Source organism: Mustelus asterias, chromosome 21 (assembly GCF_964213995.1).
Source record: "Mustelus asterias chromosome 21, sMusAst1.hap1.1, whole genome shotgun sequence".
NCBI lineage: Eukaryota > Metazoa > Chordata > Chondrichthyes > Carcharhiniformes > Triakidae > Mustelus > Mustelus asterias.
The window spans coordinates 5589136-5609467 of record NC_135821.1 but is presented as its reverse complement, the minus strand read 5'-3'; the positions used below and the strand labels follow the sequence as shown (position 1 = coordinate 5609467).

General features: G+C 48.4%; 1 protein-coding gene across 1 annotated transcript in view; it reads left to right on the top strand.

The window, feature by feature from the left end:
* The first annotated feature begins 5875 nt into the window (after positions 1-5875).
* The window catches only part of LOC144509060 (cathepsin D-like), a 31770-nt gene continuing 17313 nt past the window's right edge, over positions 5876-20332 (top strand). The window contains exons 1-4 of the mRNA XM_078237370.1: positions 5876-6029; positions 17854-18013; positions 19047-19170; positions 19878-19996. Coding sequence (XP_078093496.1) covers positions 5968-6029; positions 17854-18013; positions 19047-19170; positions 19878-19996 — 465 coding nt within the window. The 5' untranslated portion in view covers positions 5876-5967. The remainder of the gene's footprint in view (positions 6030-17853; positions 18014-19046; positions 19171-19877; positions 19997-20332) is intronic.

Here is a 20332-nt window from a genome sequence, read left to right as displayed (position 1 = left end):
GGCTTACATTAACACTGCAATGAAGTTAGTGTGAAAATCCCCTAGTCACTATCTACTGTTTGGGTACACTGAGGGAGAATTTAGCGTGGTCAGTGCATCTAACCAGCTCGTCTTTTGGACTGTGAGAGGAAACCAGAGCACCCAGAGGACATGGGGAGGACATGCAAACTCTGCTCAAACAGTGAACCAAGCTGGGAATCGAACCCAGGTCCCGAGCGCTGTGAGGCAGCAGTGCTAACCACTGTGCCACCGTGTTGATTGTTGGAAAAGCCCATCTAGTTCACTAATGTTCTTTAGGGAAGGAAATCTGCCGTCCTTACCCGGTCTGGCCTACATGTGACTCCAGAGCCACAGCAATGTGGTTAACTCTCAACTGCCCTCTGAACAAGGGCAACTAGGAATCATAGAATCCCTACAGTACAGAAGGAGGCCATTCGGCCCTTCAGGTCTGCACCGACTACAATCTCACCCAGGCCCTATCCCCCGTAACCCCATGTGTTTAACCTCCTAAGCCCCCTGACCCTAAGGGGCAATTGAGCATGGCCATTGCACGAAACTGGATCACCCAGAGGAAACCCATGTAAACATTGGGAGAACATGCAGACTCCGCACAGACAGTGACCCAAGCCGGGAATCGAACCCGGATCCGTGACACTGTGAGGCAGCAGTGCTAACCACTGTGCCACCATGCAGCCCCAAGGGTTGGGCAATAAATGCTATAAGGATTGGACTTTAACCTGGTGTTGTTAGACTCCTTACTGTGTTTACCCCAGTCCAACGCCGGCATCTCCACATCAATAAATGCCAGCCAGCCAGCGATGCCCATGTCCCACGAATGTATAAAAACAATATTTGGAAAGAGTTGGTATTTCTCCCCGCTTACCTGAGCTAATCCCTCAAAATAGACGGCTTAATTGGTCAATATCTCGTAGCTGTTTGTGTGATCTTCCTGTGTGTGCGAATGAGCATTTTCCTAAGTGACAGTGGGACCTACACTTAGAGAATCATTGAATGGTTACCGCATGGAAGGAGGCCATTCAGCCCATTGTATCTGTGCTGGCTCTCCGCAAGAGCATCTCACCGAGTTCCACCACCCCATTTTCCTCCCCAAAGCTTCACTCTTCAGATAGTGATCCAATTTCCTTTCGGAAACCTAGTGACTGAATCTGCTAAGGCCACACTCGCAGGTGGCCAGTGCTTTCCAGATGTTGATCACTCGCTGCATTGAACTGTTGCCTCTTTTGCCAGTCACTTCATTGCTTTGGGTCATCCAGGGGTTGATGAACTGTGTCACATGAATGCCATCTCATTTCCTTTGCTGTACTTGTCTCAAACAGAAGATAAAATATTGCGGACAAATCCTTATCTAAGGAAAGATATACGGGCATTGGAGGCACTCTACTGTAGGGCTTCTATGATTCCTAATTGACCTTGTTCAGAGGTTCACTAGGTTGATCATGGAATCATACAGTCCAGAAGGAGGCCATTGGGCCCATCAAGCCTGCACTGACCACAATCCCAACCAGGCCCTATGAAATAACCCCATGCATTTACCCTCGCTAGTCCTCCTGACACCAAGGGACAATTTAGCATGGTCAATCCACCTAACCCGCACACCTTTGGACTGTGGGAGGAAACCGGAACATCCGGAGGAAACCCACACCAACACGGGGAGAATGTGCAAACTGCACATAGACAGTGACCCAATCCGGGAATTGAACCTGGGTCCCTGGCGCTGTGAGGCAGAGTGCTAACCATTGTGCCACCGTGTTGATTGTTGAAAAAACCCATCTGGTTCACTATAGTCCTTTAGGGAAGGAAATCTGCCATCCGTACCCGGTCTGGCCCACATGTGACTCCAGAGCCACAGCAATGTGGTTGACTCTCAACTGACCTCTGAACAAGGTCAATTAGGAATCATAGAAGCCCTACAGTACAGGAGGAGGCCATTCAGCCCTTCGGGTCTGCATCGACAACAATCCCACCCAGGCCCTAGCCCCTGTAACTCCATGCATTTAACCTCCTAATCCCCCGGAGCCTAAGGGGCAATTAAGCATGGGCAATGCATGAAACTGGGGCACCCAGAGGAAACCCATGCAGACATGGGGAGAATGTGCAGGTTCTGCAGAGACAGTGACCCAAGCTGGGGATTTGAACCCGGGACTCTGGTACTGTGAGGCAGCAGTGCTAACCACTGTGCCACCCTGCCACCCCAAGGGTTGGGCAATAAATGCTGGCCAGCCAACGATGCCCATGTCCCACAAATGAATTTTTAAAAAATAGTTTGGAAAGAGTTGGTAGGTTCTCCCTGCTAACCTGAGCTAATCCCTCAAAATAGACAGCTTAATTGGTCAATATCTCGTAGTTTTTTGTGTGATCTTCCTGTGTGTGCGAATTAGCATTTTCCTTAGTGACAGTGGGACCTACACTTAGAGAATCATCGAATGGTTACAGCACGGAAGGAGGCCACTCAGCCCATTGCATCTGTGCTGGCTCTCTGCAAGAGCATCTCACCTAGTTCCACCACCCCACTTTCCCCTCCAAACCTTCCCTCTTCAGGTAGAGATCCAATTTCCTTTTGGAAACTGTGACTGTATCTGCTAGGGCCACACTCGCAGGCGGCCAGTGCTTTCCAGATCTTGATCACTCGCTGCTTTGAACTAAAAGGTTTTCCTCAAGGTTGCCTCTTTTGCCAGTCACTTCATTGCTTTGGGTTATCTAGGGGTTGCTGAGCAGAATCACATGAATGCTATTTCACTCCTTTGCTGTACGTGTCTCAAACAGAAGATAAAATACTGTCAACAGATCCTTATCTAAGGAAAGATAAAGTGGCTTTGGAGGCAGTCCAGAGAAGGTAGGTGGCACGGTGGCACAGTGGTTAGCACTACTGCTTTACAGCGCCAGGGACCCGGGTTCAATTCCTGGCTTGGGTCACTGTCTGTGCGGAGTCTGCACATTCTCCCCATGCCTGCGTGGGTTTCCTCTGGGTGCTCCGGTTTCCTCCCACATTCTGAAAGATGTGCTGGTTAGGGTGCATTGACCCAAACAGGCGCTGGACTGTGCCGATTAGGGGAATTTCACAGTAACTTCATTGCAGTGTTAATGTAAGCCTTACTTATGTCTAATAAATAAACTTTAAGGTTCACTCGGTTGATCATAGAATCAGGATCATACAGTGCAGAAGGAGGCCCATCGAGCCTGCACTAACCACAATCCCACCCAGGCCCTACCCCCATAACCCCATGCATTTACCCTAGCTAGTCCCCCTCACACTAAGGGACAATTTAGCACGGCCAATCCAGCTAACCCGCACATCTTTGGACTGTGGGAGGAGACTGGAGGAAACCCGCGCAGATACGGGGAGAACGTGCAAACTCCACACAGGCAGTGACCCAAGGCCGGGAATTGAACCCAGATCCCTGGAGCTGTGAGGCAGCAGTGCTAACCACTGTGCCGCTGTGATCCTGCTAACTGTACAAGTAAAAGTAAAGTAAAGTTTGTTTATTAGTCACAAGTAAGGCTTACATTAACACTGCAATGAAGTTACTGTGAAATTCTCCTAGTCGCCACACTCTGGCGCCTGTTCGGGTCAATCCCGCTAACCAGCACCTCTTTCCTCCCTGTGGGAGGAAACCGGAGCACCCAGAGGAATCCCACACAGACATGGGGAGAATGTGCAAACTCCGCACAGACAGTGATCCAAGCCGGGAATCGAACCCGGGTCCCTGGCGCTGTGAGGCAGCAGTGCTAACCACTGTGCCACCGGAACTGCCAGGGTGCCAGTTGGCATTGCCAGGATGGCAGTGTCAGATGAACACCACCCAGACATGTCCCCCATCACCCAAAGGCTTCAATGGCCTCCGGGCCCCTTGGCCTGGCCATCAGGCCTGGTCTCCATTTGTGGAGATCATAGCGATACAGACGGAGTTCCCAAGGGTCGGAGGATCCCGGGAGCTGGGAGAACCTGGCTTCAAACAGACTGAGCAGATTTAAATGCTAATTTAAAATGTGCCAATCTTGTTCCCAACTTCATTGGCTGGGAACCAGACAACGACTGGAATTTTACCACCCGATCCTCCCCGATTCGCAGAACAACATTCTCCGTTGGCCTCGGGCGGGATCTTACGAGACTCGGGTGAGGCGGTAGAATTCCGCCATATGTCTGGGAGCGGGGGCAAGGAGAATCCCAAAGGGAGTTCTCGCTGGCGCTAAACATGCGAGAACCCTCCCCACGATTCTCCGAACCTGTGCGATCCCAACGCGATCTGTGCTGGATGCAACACAGCTGAAAAACCGCCCCATGGAATCCTCAGGGAGTTTCACAGGGTCGATGCTGAGAGGCTGTTTCCCCTTTTGGGAGAGTCTAGGAGCAGAGGGCAGAATCTCGGAGTGAGGGGGTCACCCATTGAAGACAGAAATGCGGAGGAATTTCTTCTCTCAGAGGGGGGTGAATCTGTGGAATTCTCTCCCGCAGAGGGCTGTCGAGGTTGCGTCGTTAAGTATGTTCAAGGCTGAGACAGACAAGTTTTTAGGCAGTAAGGGAATCAAGAGTGATGGGGATAAGGCTTGGTGGTGCGGTGGCACAGTGGTTAGCACTGCTGCCTCACAGCGCCAGGGACCTGGGTTCGATTCCCGGCTTGGGTCACTGTCTGTGTGGAGTTTGCATGTTCTCCCCGTGTCTGCGTGGGTTTCCTCCGGGTGCTCCGGTTTACTCCCGCAGTCCAAAGAAGTGTGGGTTAGTGGATTAGCCGTGGTAAATGTGTGGGTTTACAGGGATAGGGTGGGGAGAGAACCTGGGCAAGATACTCTGTCGTAGAATCAGTGCAGAACCAATGGGCTGAATGGCCTCTTATGCACTGAAGGGATTCTACGGATTCTATGAAAGTGGAGTTGAGGCTTATAGTATTTAGATCAACCATAATTTCATTGAATGGCAGAGCAGGCTCGATGGGCTGAATGGCCTCATTGTCCTCCTCCGTCTTTTGAGATTGCAATAAAATTTTACATTACGGAAATAAATGGAAGCAGACTCCCTATTATTACAGCAACGCTCTAATCCTGATATGTTGCACAGTATTCAGCACTGCTGCCTCACAGTGTCAGGGACCCGCCTTCGATTCCGGCCTCGGGTCGCTGTCTGGGTGCGGAGTTTGCACATTCTCCCCGTGTCTGCGTGGGTTTCCTCCGGGTGCTCCTCCCACAAGATGTGCAGGTTAGGTGGATTGGCTGTGCTAAATTGCCCCTTAGTGTTGGGGGGGTGGGGCGGGGGGCGGTGGGGGTGATAACTCAGGTAAATATATGGGGTGACGGGGATAGGATGGGATTGTTGTCGAAGCAGGCTCGATGGGCTGAGTGGCCTCCTTGCTACCTCGGTGTTACCCGAACAGGTGCCAGAGTGTGTGGCGACTAGGGGATTTTCACAGTAACTTCATTGCAGTGTTAATGTCAGCCGCCTTGTGACACCGATAAATAAACTTTAACTTTTCCTGCAGTGTAGGGGAATCTATGATCGCAGTGTTAATGTAAGCCTACTTGCGACACTGATAAATACAAAAATGATTTGCTTTATTCCTAAAGCTTGGAAAAGCAGAATGCAAAACAGTTCAAATTCAATGTTGCATGAAGCAAAATGTTTGCCAGTGCAGTACGAGGTGGCTTGCTACACTTAATGGGACACAGATTGAGAATGTACATTTACATTTCATATCGAACAACAGAGCGGTAACCCTCTGACCCATTTAAACAGCTTCCAGTCTCCTGATTAGTCATATGATTCTCTAAGTCAGCTGATCTCGTACAGTGGGTCCTTGTGTGTGGTTAGCTCAGTTGATTGACACCAGCCACCGACCAATCGTCGTTCTAGCATTGAATCGAGAAGCTTCCCTTTCGTCTGCCCCAGCGACATTTATACAGCAGGAGCAAAGTGGCTGTTTCGCGTTCCTTGGGGTGGATTGAAGAGCATCTGTCATGGAGTGGGCACCTGTGCTTTTGTTCTGCACCTTGTTGGTAGCTTCAGACGCCTTAATCAGGTGAGCATGCAGGGAGAGAGGGAGGTCATTCTAGTGTCTGCACAAGAGTTTGTTTCAGAATTAACCTGCAGGGAAACCATGCTCAGTCGGAAGTGGCAACCCTCTGCTGTTTTGATGCTGCGACGGTCAGGCTTCAGAGGGGTGGGATCGCAGCGCCAGGGACCCGGGTTCGATTCGGGTCACTGTCTGTGTGGGAGTTTGCCTGGGTTTGCTCCGGTTCCCTCCCACACACCAAAGATGTGCGGGTTAGTGGATTAGCCGTGGTAAATGTATGGGGTTACGAGGGATAGGGCGGGGAGAGAACCTGGGCAAGATACTCTGTCGTAGAATTGGTGCAGATCCAATGCGCCTCTTATGCACTGTAGGGATTCTATGAAAGTAGGGTTGAGGCTTATCGTATTTAGATCATGTGGACCAGGGTGGTGGCACAGTGGTTAGCACTGCTGCCTCTCCTGCCTTGGGTATGTGTGGAGTCTGCACGTTCTCCCCGTGTCTGTGTGGGTTTCCTCCGGGTTCTCCGGCTTCCTCCCACAGCCCAAAAGACTTGCTGTTTAGGGTGCATTGGCCATGCTGAATTCTCCCTCACTGCCCCCGAACAGGCACTGGAGTGTGGCGACTAGGGGATTCTTGCAGTAACTTCATTGCAGTGTTGATGTAAGCCTACTTGTGACAGCAATAGATAAACTTTAGTCGCCAGTTGGACAGTCACACTCTCTCGGGCCAAGAAAACAGCTTCCTCGCTGGGCTTTAAGTGTGCCTTGTGGCGAAATCAGATAAGGCTGGCCCACAAGAGACCGACCGTTCACACTTGAGGCAACGGCAGCTAGCTGAGGGGTGAAGGTCGGTCTGGCGGACACTCCTGTAATAACGGTTGTAAAGTTGCCAATGGCAATCGACAAACCCCGGCACCTGGTGTGCGTTTAAATCCCTGCAACAAACGGGCTGGATATTGTTTCACTGACTGCCCATTGGCTAGCTGTGTTATTGTAAGCTGTAGTTCTCAACTTGAATGACAAACTATTAATTCCTTGGTCTGGGGATAAAATTGTGGTTAATGTGTAACTGGGAGTGAGTTACAGACTGGAATCTAATTGAGGGGTTCGTGGTGGTTTACATATAGAACAACAGATACCCGGGAGTGAGTTACAGACTGGAATCTAATCGAGGGGTTCAGGGTGGTTTACATATAGAATAACAGATAGCCAGGAGTGAGTTACAGACTGGAATCTAATCGAGGGGTTTGGGGTGGTTTAGTTATAGAATAACAGATACCTGGGAATGAGTTACAGACTGGAATCTAATCAAGGGGTTCGGGATGGTTTATATCTAGAATAACAGATACCCAGGGGGTGAATTATAGACTGGAATTTAATCGAGGGGTTCAGGGGGTTTATATATCGAATAACAGATACCTGGGAGTGAGTTACAGACTGGAATCTATTCGAGAAGTTCGGGGTGGTTTATATATAGAATAACAGATACCCGGGAATGAGTTACAGACTGGAATCTAATCGAGGGGTTCAGTGTGGTTTATATATAGAATAACAGATACCCGGGAATGAGTTACAGACTGGAATCTAATTGAGGGGTTCGGGGTGATTTATATATCGAATAACAGATACCTGGGAGTGAGTTACAGACTGGAATCTAATCGAGGGGTTTGGGGTGGTTTATTTATAGAATAACAGATACCTGGGAATGAGTTACAGACTGGAATCTAATCAAGGGGTTCGGGATGGTTTATATCTAGAATAACAGATACCCAGGGGGTGAATTATAGACTGGAATTTAATCGAGGGGTTCAGGGGGTTTATATATAGAATAACAGATACCCGGGAGTGAGTTACAGACTGGAATCTATTCGAGAAGTTCGGGGTGGTTTATATATAGAATAACAGATACCCGGGAATGAGTTACAGACTGGAATCTAATTGAGGGGTTCGGGGTGATTTATATATCGAATAACAGATACCTGGGAGTGAGTTACAGACTGGAATCTAATCGAGGGGTTTGGGGTGGTTTATTTATAGAATAACAGATACCTGGGAATGAGTTACAGACTGGAATCTAATCAAGGGGTTCGGGATGGTTTATATCTAGAATAACAGATACCCAGGGGGTGAATTATAGACTGGAATTTAATCGAGGGGTTCAGGGGGTTTATATATAGAATAACAGATACCCGGGAGTGAGTTACAGACTGGAATCTATTCGAGAAGTTCGGGGTGGTTTATATATAGAATAACAGATACCTGGGAATGAGTTACAGACTGGAATCTAATCGAGGGGTTCAGTGTGGTTTATATATAGAATAACAGATACCCGGGAATGAGTTACAGACTGGAATCTATTCAAGGATTTCAGGGTGGTTTATATATAGAATAACAGATACCTGGGAGTGAGTTACAGATTGGAATTTAATTGGGACTGAGTTGCATGCTGTAATGGAATATTTAAGTTCACAACTGTTTTACAAGAGAGTGGTCAATTAAAATAATAGTGTGTAAACCTTGATGAGGCTTGTATTGCAAAGACGGGGGAGCATGAGGAAATTGGTAGGATATTATCTTTAACAAACATTGTTCTGGTTCTAACTGTTCCATTAACCAGACCTACCCAAAGTCATTGAAAGATTGAGCCTGTCCTTGACGGCTCCGTATGACCTTCCTCCATATTCAATGTGTTTATTGGATTCTGAATGCTCTGTACCAATGACAGCACTGTTCTACTTTGAGTAGTTCACCATTTACATAAAGTCCTCCTCCTGACGTTCAAATTCCTCCCCATCTCTTGTCACCTTCCAGGACAGACCATCCTCCTCAACCTTCCAGGACCTGTCCCTCTGACCCAGTCTCAGTCCCCACTAGTCAAAGAGAAAAAGGAAGCATTTGTCAAAGCTAGGAGGCTGGGAACCCACGAAGCAAGTGTGGAATACAAGGAAAGTAGAAAGAAACTTAAGCAAGGAGTAAGAAGGGCTAAAAGGGGTCACGAAAAAGCATTGGCCAGCAGGATTAAGGAAAATCCCAAGGCTTTTTATACATATATAAAGAGCAAGAGGGTAGCCAGGGAGAGGGTTGGCCCACTCAAGGACAAGGGAGGGAATCTATGCGTGGAGCCAGAGGAAATGAGCGAGGTATTAAATGAGTACTTTGCATCAGTATTCACCAAAGAGAAGGACTTGGTGGATGATGAGTCTGGGAAAGGGTGTGTAGATAGCTTGAGTCATGTTGAGATCAAAAAGGAGGAGGTATTGGTGTTCTTGAGAAACATTAAGGTAGACAAGTCCCCAGGGCTTGATGGGATATACCCCAGAATACTGAGAGAGGCAAGGGAGGAAATTGCTGGTGCCTTGAGAGAAATCTTTGTATCCTCACTGGCTACAGGGGAGATCCTAGAGGATTGGAGAATAGCTAATGTTGTTCCTTTGTTTAAGAAGGATAGCAAGAATAATCCAGGTAATTACAGGCCGGTGAGCCTTACATCAGTGGTAGGGAAATTATTGGAGAGGATTCTTCGAGACAGGATTTATTCCCACTTGGAAATAAGTGGACGTATTAGTGAGAGGCAACATGGTTTCGTGAAGGGGAGGTCGTGTCTCACGAACTTGATCGAGTTTTTCGAGGAAGTGATGAAGATGATTGAGGGTAGGGCAGTAGATGTTGTGTACATGGACTTCAGTAAGGCCTTTGACAAGGTCCCTCATGGCAGACTGGTACAGAAGGTAAAGTCGCATGGGATCAGAGGTGAGCTGGCAAGGTGGATACAAAACTGGCTCCGTCAAAGAAGACAGAGGGTAGCAGTGGAAGGGTGTGTTTCTGAATGGAGGGCTGTGACAAGTGGTGTTCCTCAGGGATCAGTACTGGGACCTTTGCTGTTTGTAATATATATAAATGATTTGGAGGAAAATGTAACTGGATTGATTAGTAAGTTTGCAGACAACACAAAGGTTGGTGGATTTGCGAATAGCGATGAGGACCATCAGAGGATACAGCAGGATATAGATCAGTTGGAGACTTGGGTGGAGAGATGGCAGATGGAGTTTAATCCGGACAAATGTGAGGTAATGCATTTTGGAAGGTCTAATACAGATAGGAAATATACAGTAAATGGCAGAACCCTAAAGAGTATTGATAGGCAAAGGGATCTGGGAGTACAGATGCACAAGTCACTGAAAGTGGCAATGCAGGTGGAGAAGGTAGTCAAGTAGGCATGTGGCATGCTTGCCTTCATCGGCCGGGGTATTGAGTTTAAAAATTGGCAAGTCATGTTGCAGCTTTATCGAACCTTAGTTAGGCCGCACTTGGAATATAGTGTTCAATTCTGGTCGCCACACTACTAGAAGGATGAGGAGGCCTTGGAGAGGGTACAGAAAAGATTTACCAGGATGTTGCCTGGTATGGAGGGCATTAGCTATGAGGAGAGGTTGGAGAAACTTGGTTTGCTCTCACTGGAGCGACGGAGATTGAGGGGAGACCTGATAGAAGTCTACAAGATTGAGAGGCATAGACAGAGTGGATAGTCGGAAGGCTTTTCCCAGGGTGGAAGAGTCAATTATTAGGGGGCATAGGTTTAAGGTGCGAGGGGCAAGATTTAAAGGAGATGTACGAGGCAGATTTTTTACAGAGTAGTGAGTGCCTGGAACTTGTTGCCGGGGGAGGTAGTGGAAGCGGATACGGTAGTGACTTTTAAGGGGTGTCTTGACAAGTACATGAATAGGATGGGAATAGAGGGATATGGTCCCCGGAAGGGTAGGGGGTTTTAGTTAAGTTGGGCAGCATGGTCGGTGCAGGCTTGGAGGGCCGAAGGGCCTGTTCCTGTGCTGTAATTTTCTTTGTTCTTTGTTCTTTGTGCATTGTTGGTTGTGCCTTCAGCTGTCAAGGGTCTAAGCTCTGGCGTTCATTGTTGTCTGATTCCACACCTTTTGTGTTGAAATAAGTTGAGGGATTTTGATAACGTGCATGAAGAGATGCCACAAAGAGGGGGGAGGTGATGACCTAGTGGTATCTAGACTATAAATCCAAATGTTCTGGGGACCCGGGTTCGAATCCCGCCACATCAGATGGTAAAATACTCTGTCGGAATTAAGAATCTACTGATGACCATGAAACCCGATTGTCGGAAAAACCCATGTGGTTCACTAATGTCCTTGAGGGAAGGAAATCCGCTGTCCTTACCTGGTCTGGCCTACATGTGACTCCAGAGCCACAGTGAAGTAGTTGACTCTCAACTGTCCTCGGGCAACTAGGGATGGGCAATAAATGCTGTGATGTGGAGATGCTGGCATTGGACTGGGGTAAACACAGTAAGAAGTCTCACAACACCAGGTTAAAGTCCAACAGGTTTATTTGGTAGCACAAGCCACTAGCTTTCGGAGTGCTGCTCCTTCATAAATGCTGGCCAGCCAGCGATGCCCATATCCCACAAATGAATAAAAAAAAGATACAACTCGCACTGGCCGGTCTGTCAGAAACCAGAGGGGACACATTTAAGATCATTGGCACAGAAGCCATGGAGGGGAGGGGTGGAGGGGCGATTGATGAGAAATATTATTCGACGCAAGTTGTTGTGATCCGGCACGGTGGTGAGCACCTGCTGCCTCATAGCACCAGGGACTTGGGTTGGCTTCCGGTCTTGGGTCGCTGTGTGGAGTTTGCACGTTCACCCCGTCCTGAGTGGGTTTCCTCCCACAGTCCAAAGATGTGCAGGTTAGGTGGATTGGCCATGCTAAATTGCCCCTTAGTATCCAAAGATGTGCAGGTTAGGTGGATTGGCCATGCTAAATTGCCCCTTAGTATCCAAAGATGTGCAGGTTAGGTGGATTGGCCATGCTAAATTACCCCTTAGTATCCAAAGATGTGTAGGTTAGGTGGATTGGCCATGCTAAATTGCCCCTTAGTATCCAAAGATGTGTAGGTTAGGTGGATTGGCCATGCTAAATTGCCCCTTAGTATCCAAAGATGTGCAGGTTAGGTGGATTGACCATGTTAAATTGCCCCTTAGTGTCAGGAGGACTTGCAGGGTTAATACTTGGGTTACGGGGATAGAGCTTGGGCAGGATTGTTGTCGTTGCAGACTCGATGGGCCAAATGGCCTCCTTCTGCACTGTAGAGATTCAATGATTCTATGAAGTGTTGGATGGATATACAAGTTGACACTCAAGCCTGTTTGACTGCATTATGAATGCATCTTACCATGAAACCTTGGGGCGGAACTAAACTCAGAGTTCAGAGGAAGAGACGCTACCCACTTCACCGCAAAACCTTGCCTCGCCTTGGCTAAGGAGATCAAAACTACACACAATACTCCAGATGCTAAATTGCCCCTTAGTGTCTGAACGGGTGCAGGATTAGCAGGGAAGTACGTGCGGTTACGGGGGTAGGGCTTGGGTAAGATACTCTGTCGGAGTGTCAGTGCAGACTTGATGGGCCAAATGGCCTCCTTATGCACTGTAGGGATTCTATGGATTCCCCTTGAAAAGGTGCTGGAGATAAGACGCATTAGTAGCTTTCAAAGGGGGATTGGAAAGGATTGGTTTGCCACGCTACAGGGAAAGAGGTGGGTGGGAGAATAGTTTGGTAAAAGAATCGGTACAGGCACAATGAGCTGAATGGCCTCCTTTGGTGCGGTATCAGATGATGAGAGATGGGGAATGATTGATTTGATTTATTAGTGGTCACATGTATTAGCATACAGTGAAAAGTATTGTTTCTTACGCGCCATACAGGCAAAGCATACCGTTCATAGAGAAGGAAAGGAGAGGGTGCAGAATGTAGTGTTACAGTTATAGCTAGGGTGTAGAGAAAGATCAACTTAATGCGAGGTAGGTCCATTCAAAAGTCTGACGGCAGCGGGGAAGAAGCTGGTCTTGAGTTGGTTGGTGTGTGACCTCAGACGTTTGTATCTTTTCCTGACGGAAGAAGGTGAATCCTCTGGCTGTTCACGCCGGCGGGCTTCTCCGGATCTGCTGGAAGCGCACCCCCCCCCCCCCCCCGGCCGGCATGGGGTGTCATCGATGGGAATTTCCATCTACAGCAGCGGGACCGGAGAATCCCGCCGTGAGCAAACAACACACCGCCTCCCACTGACGGGGAATCGCGCCCGTCACCTCTCCAGATCGGAAGGGAATGTTCGAATTTCCAGTGAAATCCCTGGGGAGGTCAGCGTCCATTGGAGACCCCGGACTCATGACCTTTTTAGATTTTAATGGGGCATGGGGAAGAAAGCCGGGAATATGGCATCGAGGTAGAGGATCAGCCATGATCGCATGGAAGGGCGGAACAGGCTCAATGGGCCGAATGGCCTGCACCTGCTTCCAGTTTCCAGGCTTCACACCTTGTAAAGTTGTGACCTCCGTGTGATGGGGCCTTCTGGAGTCTGAGGCAAACCAGTTCTTAATTTCTGCTGAAACTTGGTGGTTCTGTCGACAGGAAGCGATAATTTGCAGCGAGTAATTCTGCAGTTTAACAGCCACAAACCATTGAGTATATTGCACAGAGCGGATCCTCGTCTTTGAGCGAGGAGGATTGTGAGATGTGTGACGGATGTGACACAATAGGGTTCGCAGAGAGTGAGGGATGGTCTGGTAATGTCACAGGATTCGTAATGCAGAGACCCCAGCTCACCCACTGTTGGGCGTGGGTTCAAAACCCACCCCGGTAGGATTTAAAATCCATTAATAAGTCCGGAATATAGAGCTATTTTTTTTGTAATGGGTGGCTACCACCGATTGTGGTTTAAGCAAAGAAACACCATCCGGTTCACCGATGTGAACTTTGAGGTGGAGATGCCGGTGTTGGACTGGGGTGGTCACAGTAAGAAGTCTCTCAACGCCAGGTTAAAGGCAAAGAGAAAGAACAAAGAAAATTACAGCACAGGAACAGGCCCTTTGGCCCTCCAAGCCTGCACCGACCATGCTGCCCGACTGAACTAAAACCTCCCTACCCTCCCAGAGACCATATCCCTCTATTCCCATCCTATTCATGTATTTGTCAAGACGCCCCTTAAAAGTCACTGTCGTATCCGCTTCCACTACCTCCCCCGACAGTGAATTCCAGGCACCCACCACCCTCTGTGTAAAAACCTTGCCTCGTACATCTCCTTTAAACCTTGCCCCTCGCACCTTAAACCTATGCCCCCGAGTAATTGACATTCCACCCTGGGGAAAAAGCTTCTGACTATCCACTCTGTCCGTGCCCCTCATAACCTTGTAGACTTCTATCAGGTCGCCCCCTCAACCCCCGTCACTCCAGTGAGAACAAACCAAGTTTCTCCAACCTCTCCTCATAGCTAATGCCCTCCATGCCAGGCAACATCCTGGTAAATCTTTTCTGTATCCTCTCCAAAGCCTCTACATCCTTCTGGTAGAACAGCAGATTTATTTGGTATCAAAAGCTTTCGGAGTGCTGTTCCTTCATCAGGTGAATAGAAAGGTAGGTTTCACAAACACGGCATATATAGACAAAGACACAATTGCAAGATAATGGATGGAATGCGAGTCTTTACAGGTAATCAAGTCTTTACAGGTGCAGACAGTGCGACTGGAGAGAGATAATCACAGGTTAAAGAGGTGTGAATTATCTCAAGCCAGGACAGTTAGTAGGATTTTGCAACCCCAGGCCAAATGGTGGGGATTACACATAGTGTGACATGAACCAAAGATCGCAGTTGAGGGCATCCTCATGCGTGTGGACCTATACCCTATTGCCTGTAGAGACTCTCATTCCAACTGTTATCTTGCAATTGTGTCTTTGTCTATATATGCCGTGTTTGTGAAACCTACCTCTCCACTCACCCGAGGAAGGAGCAGCGCTCCGAAAGCTCGTGATACCAAATAAACCTGTTGGACTTTAACCTGGTGTTGTGAACTATGACACAAAAGAAAAGAAAAGTAAGATTTGGAAATGAAAGGTGCCAGTGAACTGGGCTTGCAAAATAGAACACCAGTATTACTGATTTTTTTTTTTACTGGGGTTTGAAAGATTTGGCAAGTGGTATGTTGGCCTTCATAGCGAGAGGATTTGAGTATAGGGATAGGGATTGTAGTGAACCATCGTTGGTTCACCACTGGGGTTTGTTACCATGTTACTGTTGGGCTAGGGTGTTATTACTGTGGGGGTTGTACTATGTTGTTGGGTTAGGGTGTTTACCTGTTATAAGAGTTATCATGGCACATTCCAGTGGGGTCCCGCCTCCGGTGGCAGGGTATAAGACCCCCTGCTCCGGCAGGACCCCTTCAGTCTGAACTGGTGTATTCGTGTTAGTAGTTCCCTTGTTACTTTATTAAATTGATGCGCGTCAATAAGCACATGGAATCAAGGCTTCGATATTGAAGGCTTTAATAAAGTAACAAGGGAACTACTAACACGAATACACCAGTTCAGACTGAAGGGGTCCTGCTGGAGCAGGGGGTCTTATACCCTGCCACCGGAGGCGGGACCCCACTGGAATGTGCCATGATAACTCTTATAACAGGTAAACACCCTAACCCAACAACATAGTACAACCCCCACAGTAATAACACCCTAGCCCAACAGTAACATGGTAACAAACCCCAGTGGTGAACCAACGATGGTTCACTACAGGGATGTTTTGCTGCAATTGTACAGGGTGTTGGTGAGGCCACACCTGGAGTATTGTGCGCAGTTTTGGTGTCCTTATCTGAGGAAGGATGTCCTTGCTACAGAGGGAACACAGTGAAGGTTTACCAGGATGATTCCTGGGATGGCAGGTCTGTCATATGAGGAGCGACTAAGTCGGTTAGGATTAGTTGGTTAGGATTATATTCATTGGAGTTTAGAAGAGAGAGGGGATCTCATAGAAACTTATAAAATTCTAACAGGGTTAGACAGGGTAGATTCAGAAAGAATGTTCCCGATAGTGGGGGGCGTCCAGAAGTAGGGATCAAAGTTTGAGGATTGGGGGTAAACCTTTTAGGACTGAGGTGAGGAGAAATTTCTTCACCCAGAGGGTGGTGAATGTGTGGAATTCACTACCACAGAAAGTAGTTGAGGCCAAAACGGTGTCTGATTTCAAGAAGAAATTAGATATAGCTCTTGGGGCTAAAGGAATCAAGGGATATGGGGGGAAGGGGGGGATCAGGATGTTGAATTTGATCAGCCATGATCAAAATGAATGGCGGAGCAGGCTGGAAGGGCTGAATGGCCTCCTCCTGCAAATGCCCCATTACTCAATGTTTCTATGCTTGAACTGGTATCTCCTTTTAAACTAAATAGTGGGGGTGAGGAAGCATGTTCAGGAAGATGTGGTGAATTGAGGAAAGGAGCGAGACAAGATGGGCTGGCATGGAGGCACAGTGGTTAGCACTGCTGCCTCACAGCACCAGGGTTCAATTCTGGCCTTGGGTGTCTGTGAGGAGTCTGCACATTCTCCTCATGTCTGCATGGGTTTCCTCCGGGTGCTCCGGTTTCCTCCTACAGTCCAGGAAGACGTGCTGGTTAGGGTACATCAGCCGTGCTAAATTCTCCCTCAGTGTTACCCGAGCAGGAGTGTGACGACTAGGGGATTTTCACAGTAACTTCATTGCGGTGTTAATGTAAGCCTACTTGTGACACTAATAAATAAACTTAAAACTTCAGATGCAGCATAACATGGGTAAACGTGAAGTTATCCACTTTTGAGGGAGAAATAGAATGGCGGAGTATTATTGAAATGGTGATAGATTGGTAAATATTGACGTACAAAATGTGTCCTAGTGAAAGCAAGCTTGAAGGTACAGCAAGCAGTTAGAAAGGCAAATGATATACTGGCCTTCATTGCAAGAGGACTTGAGTACAGGAGCAAGGATGTCTTAACTGCAGCTATACAGGGCTTGATGAGACCACACATGGAGTATCGTGTGTAGTTTTGGTCTTGGTCTTCTGATAGAAAGTATATACTTGCCACAGAGTGCAGCGAAGGCTCAGCAGACCGATTCCCGGGATGGCAGGATAGCTGCATGTTCGGAAAACACAGGTAGTTTTAAGGGATTTATACTCATTTTGGTAAACATTAGAAAAAAATAAGGTAGGGTTAAAGTTTATTTATTAGTGTCACAAGTGGGCTTACATTAACACTGCAGTGAAGTTACTGTGAAATTCCCCTAGTTGCCACACTCCGGCACCTGCTCAGTTCAATGCACCCTAACCAGCACGTCTTTCAGACTGTGGGAGGAAACCGGACAAAACCCAGGCAGACACGGGGAGAACGTGCAAATTCCACACAGACAGTGACCCAAGCCGGGAATTGAATGTGTCCCTGGTGCTGTGAGGCAGCAGCACTAACCACTGTGCCCGCCCAAGGGTTTTAAATGTGATTAATGTTTCTGTGCCTGGAAGGGTTAGATTCATGTTGGACAAAGGTGTTTGTATGTGTGGGGGTTGGTTTCAATTCCAACTGTGATTCCATTGTGCTGAGGGGGTTACGGCATGAGGAATAAATAGTAGTAGCAGTGGTCGCTTAGCAGCAGGAGGCTCTTGTAAGGTAGGAAAGCTTTCAAGCTTTAGGTAGAGACAGGCACACTGGTGAGTAAACATCTCTCAACTCTTCCAGAAGAACGACAGGACAGGAAAACCCCAGGGGAAGGACATGCCTTCCATGGCTGACTAAGGGAGGTAAACATAATATGAAATTGAAAGAAAAGGTGTACGATCCTGCGAAGATTGGCACATCAGAAGATTGGACGGGATTTAAAAACCAGCAAAGGATGACCATAAAATATAACGAGGGAGAAATTGGAGTATGAGAGAGATAGCTAAAGTCAGTGTCGATGTGGGGAAGTTATTATGTGAAAGAAAATTGACTATTTCTTTGATTCAATGTTCAACAGAATTCCGCTAACGAAGTTCCGTTCCATCCGGAGGACTTTGGCTGAATCTGCAGGTTCCTTCGAGGAGCTCATCGCTACGGGCCAACGCAGAACTGACAAGTACACGGGGTGGGCGGCAAGTGGAGCTGAGACCCCCGAAATACTCACAAACTACTTGGACGTGAGTACGATTGACAGCCAAATGCTGGCGTGCAGACTCTACGCTCGCTATCTCTCCTCTTCGCTGGTGCTCTCCCTCGCTTGCGCACGCTCTGCTTTTGTTCCTCTGTTGTCCCGGTTTTGCGAAGGGCGGATTGGCAAAGTTGCAACTTTAAATGGGCTGCCGAGGCGAGGATGGACGTGGTGGGGTCCCAGTCGAATGGCTCCCGTCTGAGACATTGCCGCTTGACAATGCTGCGCTCCTGCCCGCACTGCGCCGAAGCACTGGCCTGCCCGATGCGCCTGGAAACAGGGGTTCCTAATTGCTGCCGATCATTGCTGGTGGCACGGTGGTTAGCACTGCTGCCGCACAGCGCCTGTAAGCCGGGTTCAATTCTGGCCTCACATGACTGTGTGTGGAGTTTGCACGTTCTCCCCATGTCTGTGTGGGTTTCCTCCAGGTGCTCCGGTTTCCTCCCACAGTCCAATGATGTGCAGGTTAGCTGGATTGGCCATGCTAAATTGCCCCTTCGTGTTCAAAGATGTGCGGGTCAGGGTGATTGGCCATGCTAAATTGCCCCCTCGTGTCCAAAGATGTATAGGTTAGGTGGATTGGCCATGCTAAATTGCCCCTTAGTGTCCAAAGATGCATAGGTTAGGGGGTTTAGTGCGTAACTATGTGGGGTTATGGGGATAGGGTAAGATTCTCTGTCAGAGTTGGTGCAGACTCGAAGGCCGAATGGCCTCCTTCTGTACTGTAGGGATTTGATTTGATGATTTCTGTGAGGCGGGAGGGGAGGGGGGGTGGGGAGAGGGGAGTGTGCAAGTGCGTGGAAGCTGAATAAAGGGCAGAATGGGTGTTGGTTACGATGCAGCTCTTGGTCGAATAGCTCATGGGGCTGGCGAATGGGGAAGGGGCACTGGTCGGGGAGCTCAAGTGTCTGGAATGTTACACGCTGTGAAGATGAGGCTGAGAAATCTGCTCGGTCTTTCTCGTCAGCTGTCTGCAGCTTGTTTCGTGCAGACTCAGCTCACGGCTGCTTCTGTTTTTTCAGGCCCAGTATTATGGCAAGATTGGCCTTGGCACGCCACCGCAGATGTTCACTGTGGTCTTTGACACTGGATCATCCAACCTCTGGGTGCCATCCTCTCACTGCTCCTTCTTCGACATTGCCTGCTGTGAGTACCAAGCACCCAGAACCAGAAATGTTCAATTCATCTCTTTCATTATTCATTGTTAGGATGTGGACATTGCAGGCCAGGCCCAGTATTCACTGCCCACTCCTCACAGCCCTTGAGATGATGGCGGTGAGCTTCCTTCTTGATCCACTATGTGTACACCCACAGTGCTGCTGGGAATGTGCTGAGAATGTCAGGGACAGTGTAGAGGGAGCTTTACTCTGTATCTAACCCCGTGCTGTCCCTGTCCTGGGAGTGTTTGATGTGGACAGTGCAGAGGGAGCTTTACTCTGTATCTAACCCTGTGCTATACCAGTCCTGGGAGTGTTTGATGGGGGACAGTGTAGAGGGAGCTTTACTCTGTATCTAACCCCGTGCTGTACCTGTCCTGGGAGTGTTTGATGGGGGACAGTGTAGAGGGAGCTTTACTCTGTATCTAACCCCGTGCTGTACCTGTCCTGGGAGTGATTGATGGGGGACAGTGTAGAGGGAGCTTTACTCTGTATCTAACCCCGTGCTGTCCCTGTCCTGGGAGTGTTTGATGTGGGGACAGTGTAGAGGGAGCTTTACTCTGTATCTAACCCCGTGCTGTACCTGTCCTGTGACTCATCTGTATCGTTGTATTCCCTGGGGTTAGGGACACAGTGTGTGGGAAATCTCACGTGTTGAGCTTTGATTATTTGGACCTTCTGTTTCTACCTATTCAGGGCTCCACAACAAGTACAGAGCAGATGATTCAAGCACATATGTAAAAAATGGGACCGCGTTCGCTATTCGCTACGGATCTGGGAGCCTGACGGGATACCTCAGTCAGGATACTTTAACGGTAAGTGAAGGTAACACTACCAAGTAGGAGCATCAATTCCCACCCCACCTGAGGTGACACCACTCTTGTGTACAAGGATCCGCTGTGAAGATGGAGTGATCTAATGGAGGTGTTGAAGGTGATTCAAGCACCTGAAAGGAGGCGATGGCCTAGTGGTATTATCGCCAGACTATTAATCCAGAAACTCAGTTAATGTTCTGGGGACCCGGGTTCGAATCCTGCCACAGCAGATGGTGGAATTTGAATTCAATTAAAAATATCTGGAATTATGAATCTACTGATGATATGAAACCATTTAAGGGCAGCACAGTGGTTAGCACTGCTGCCTCAGTGCCA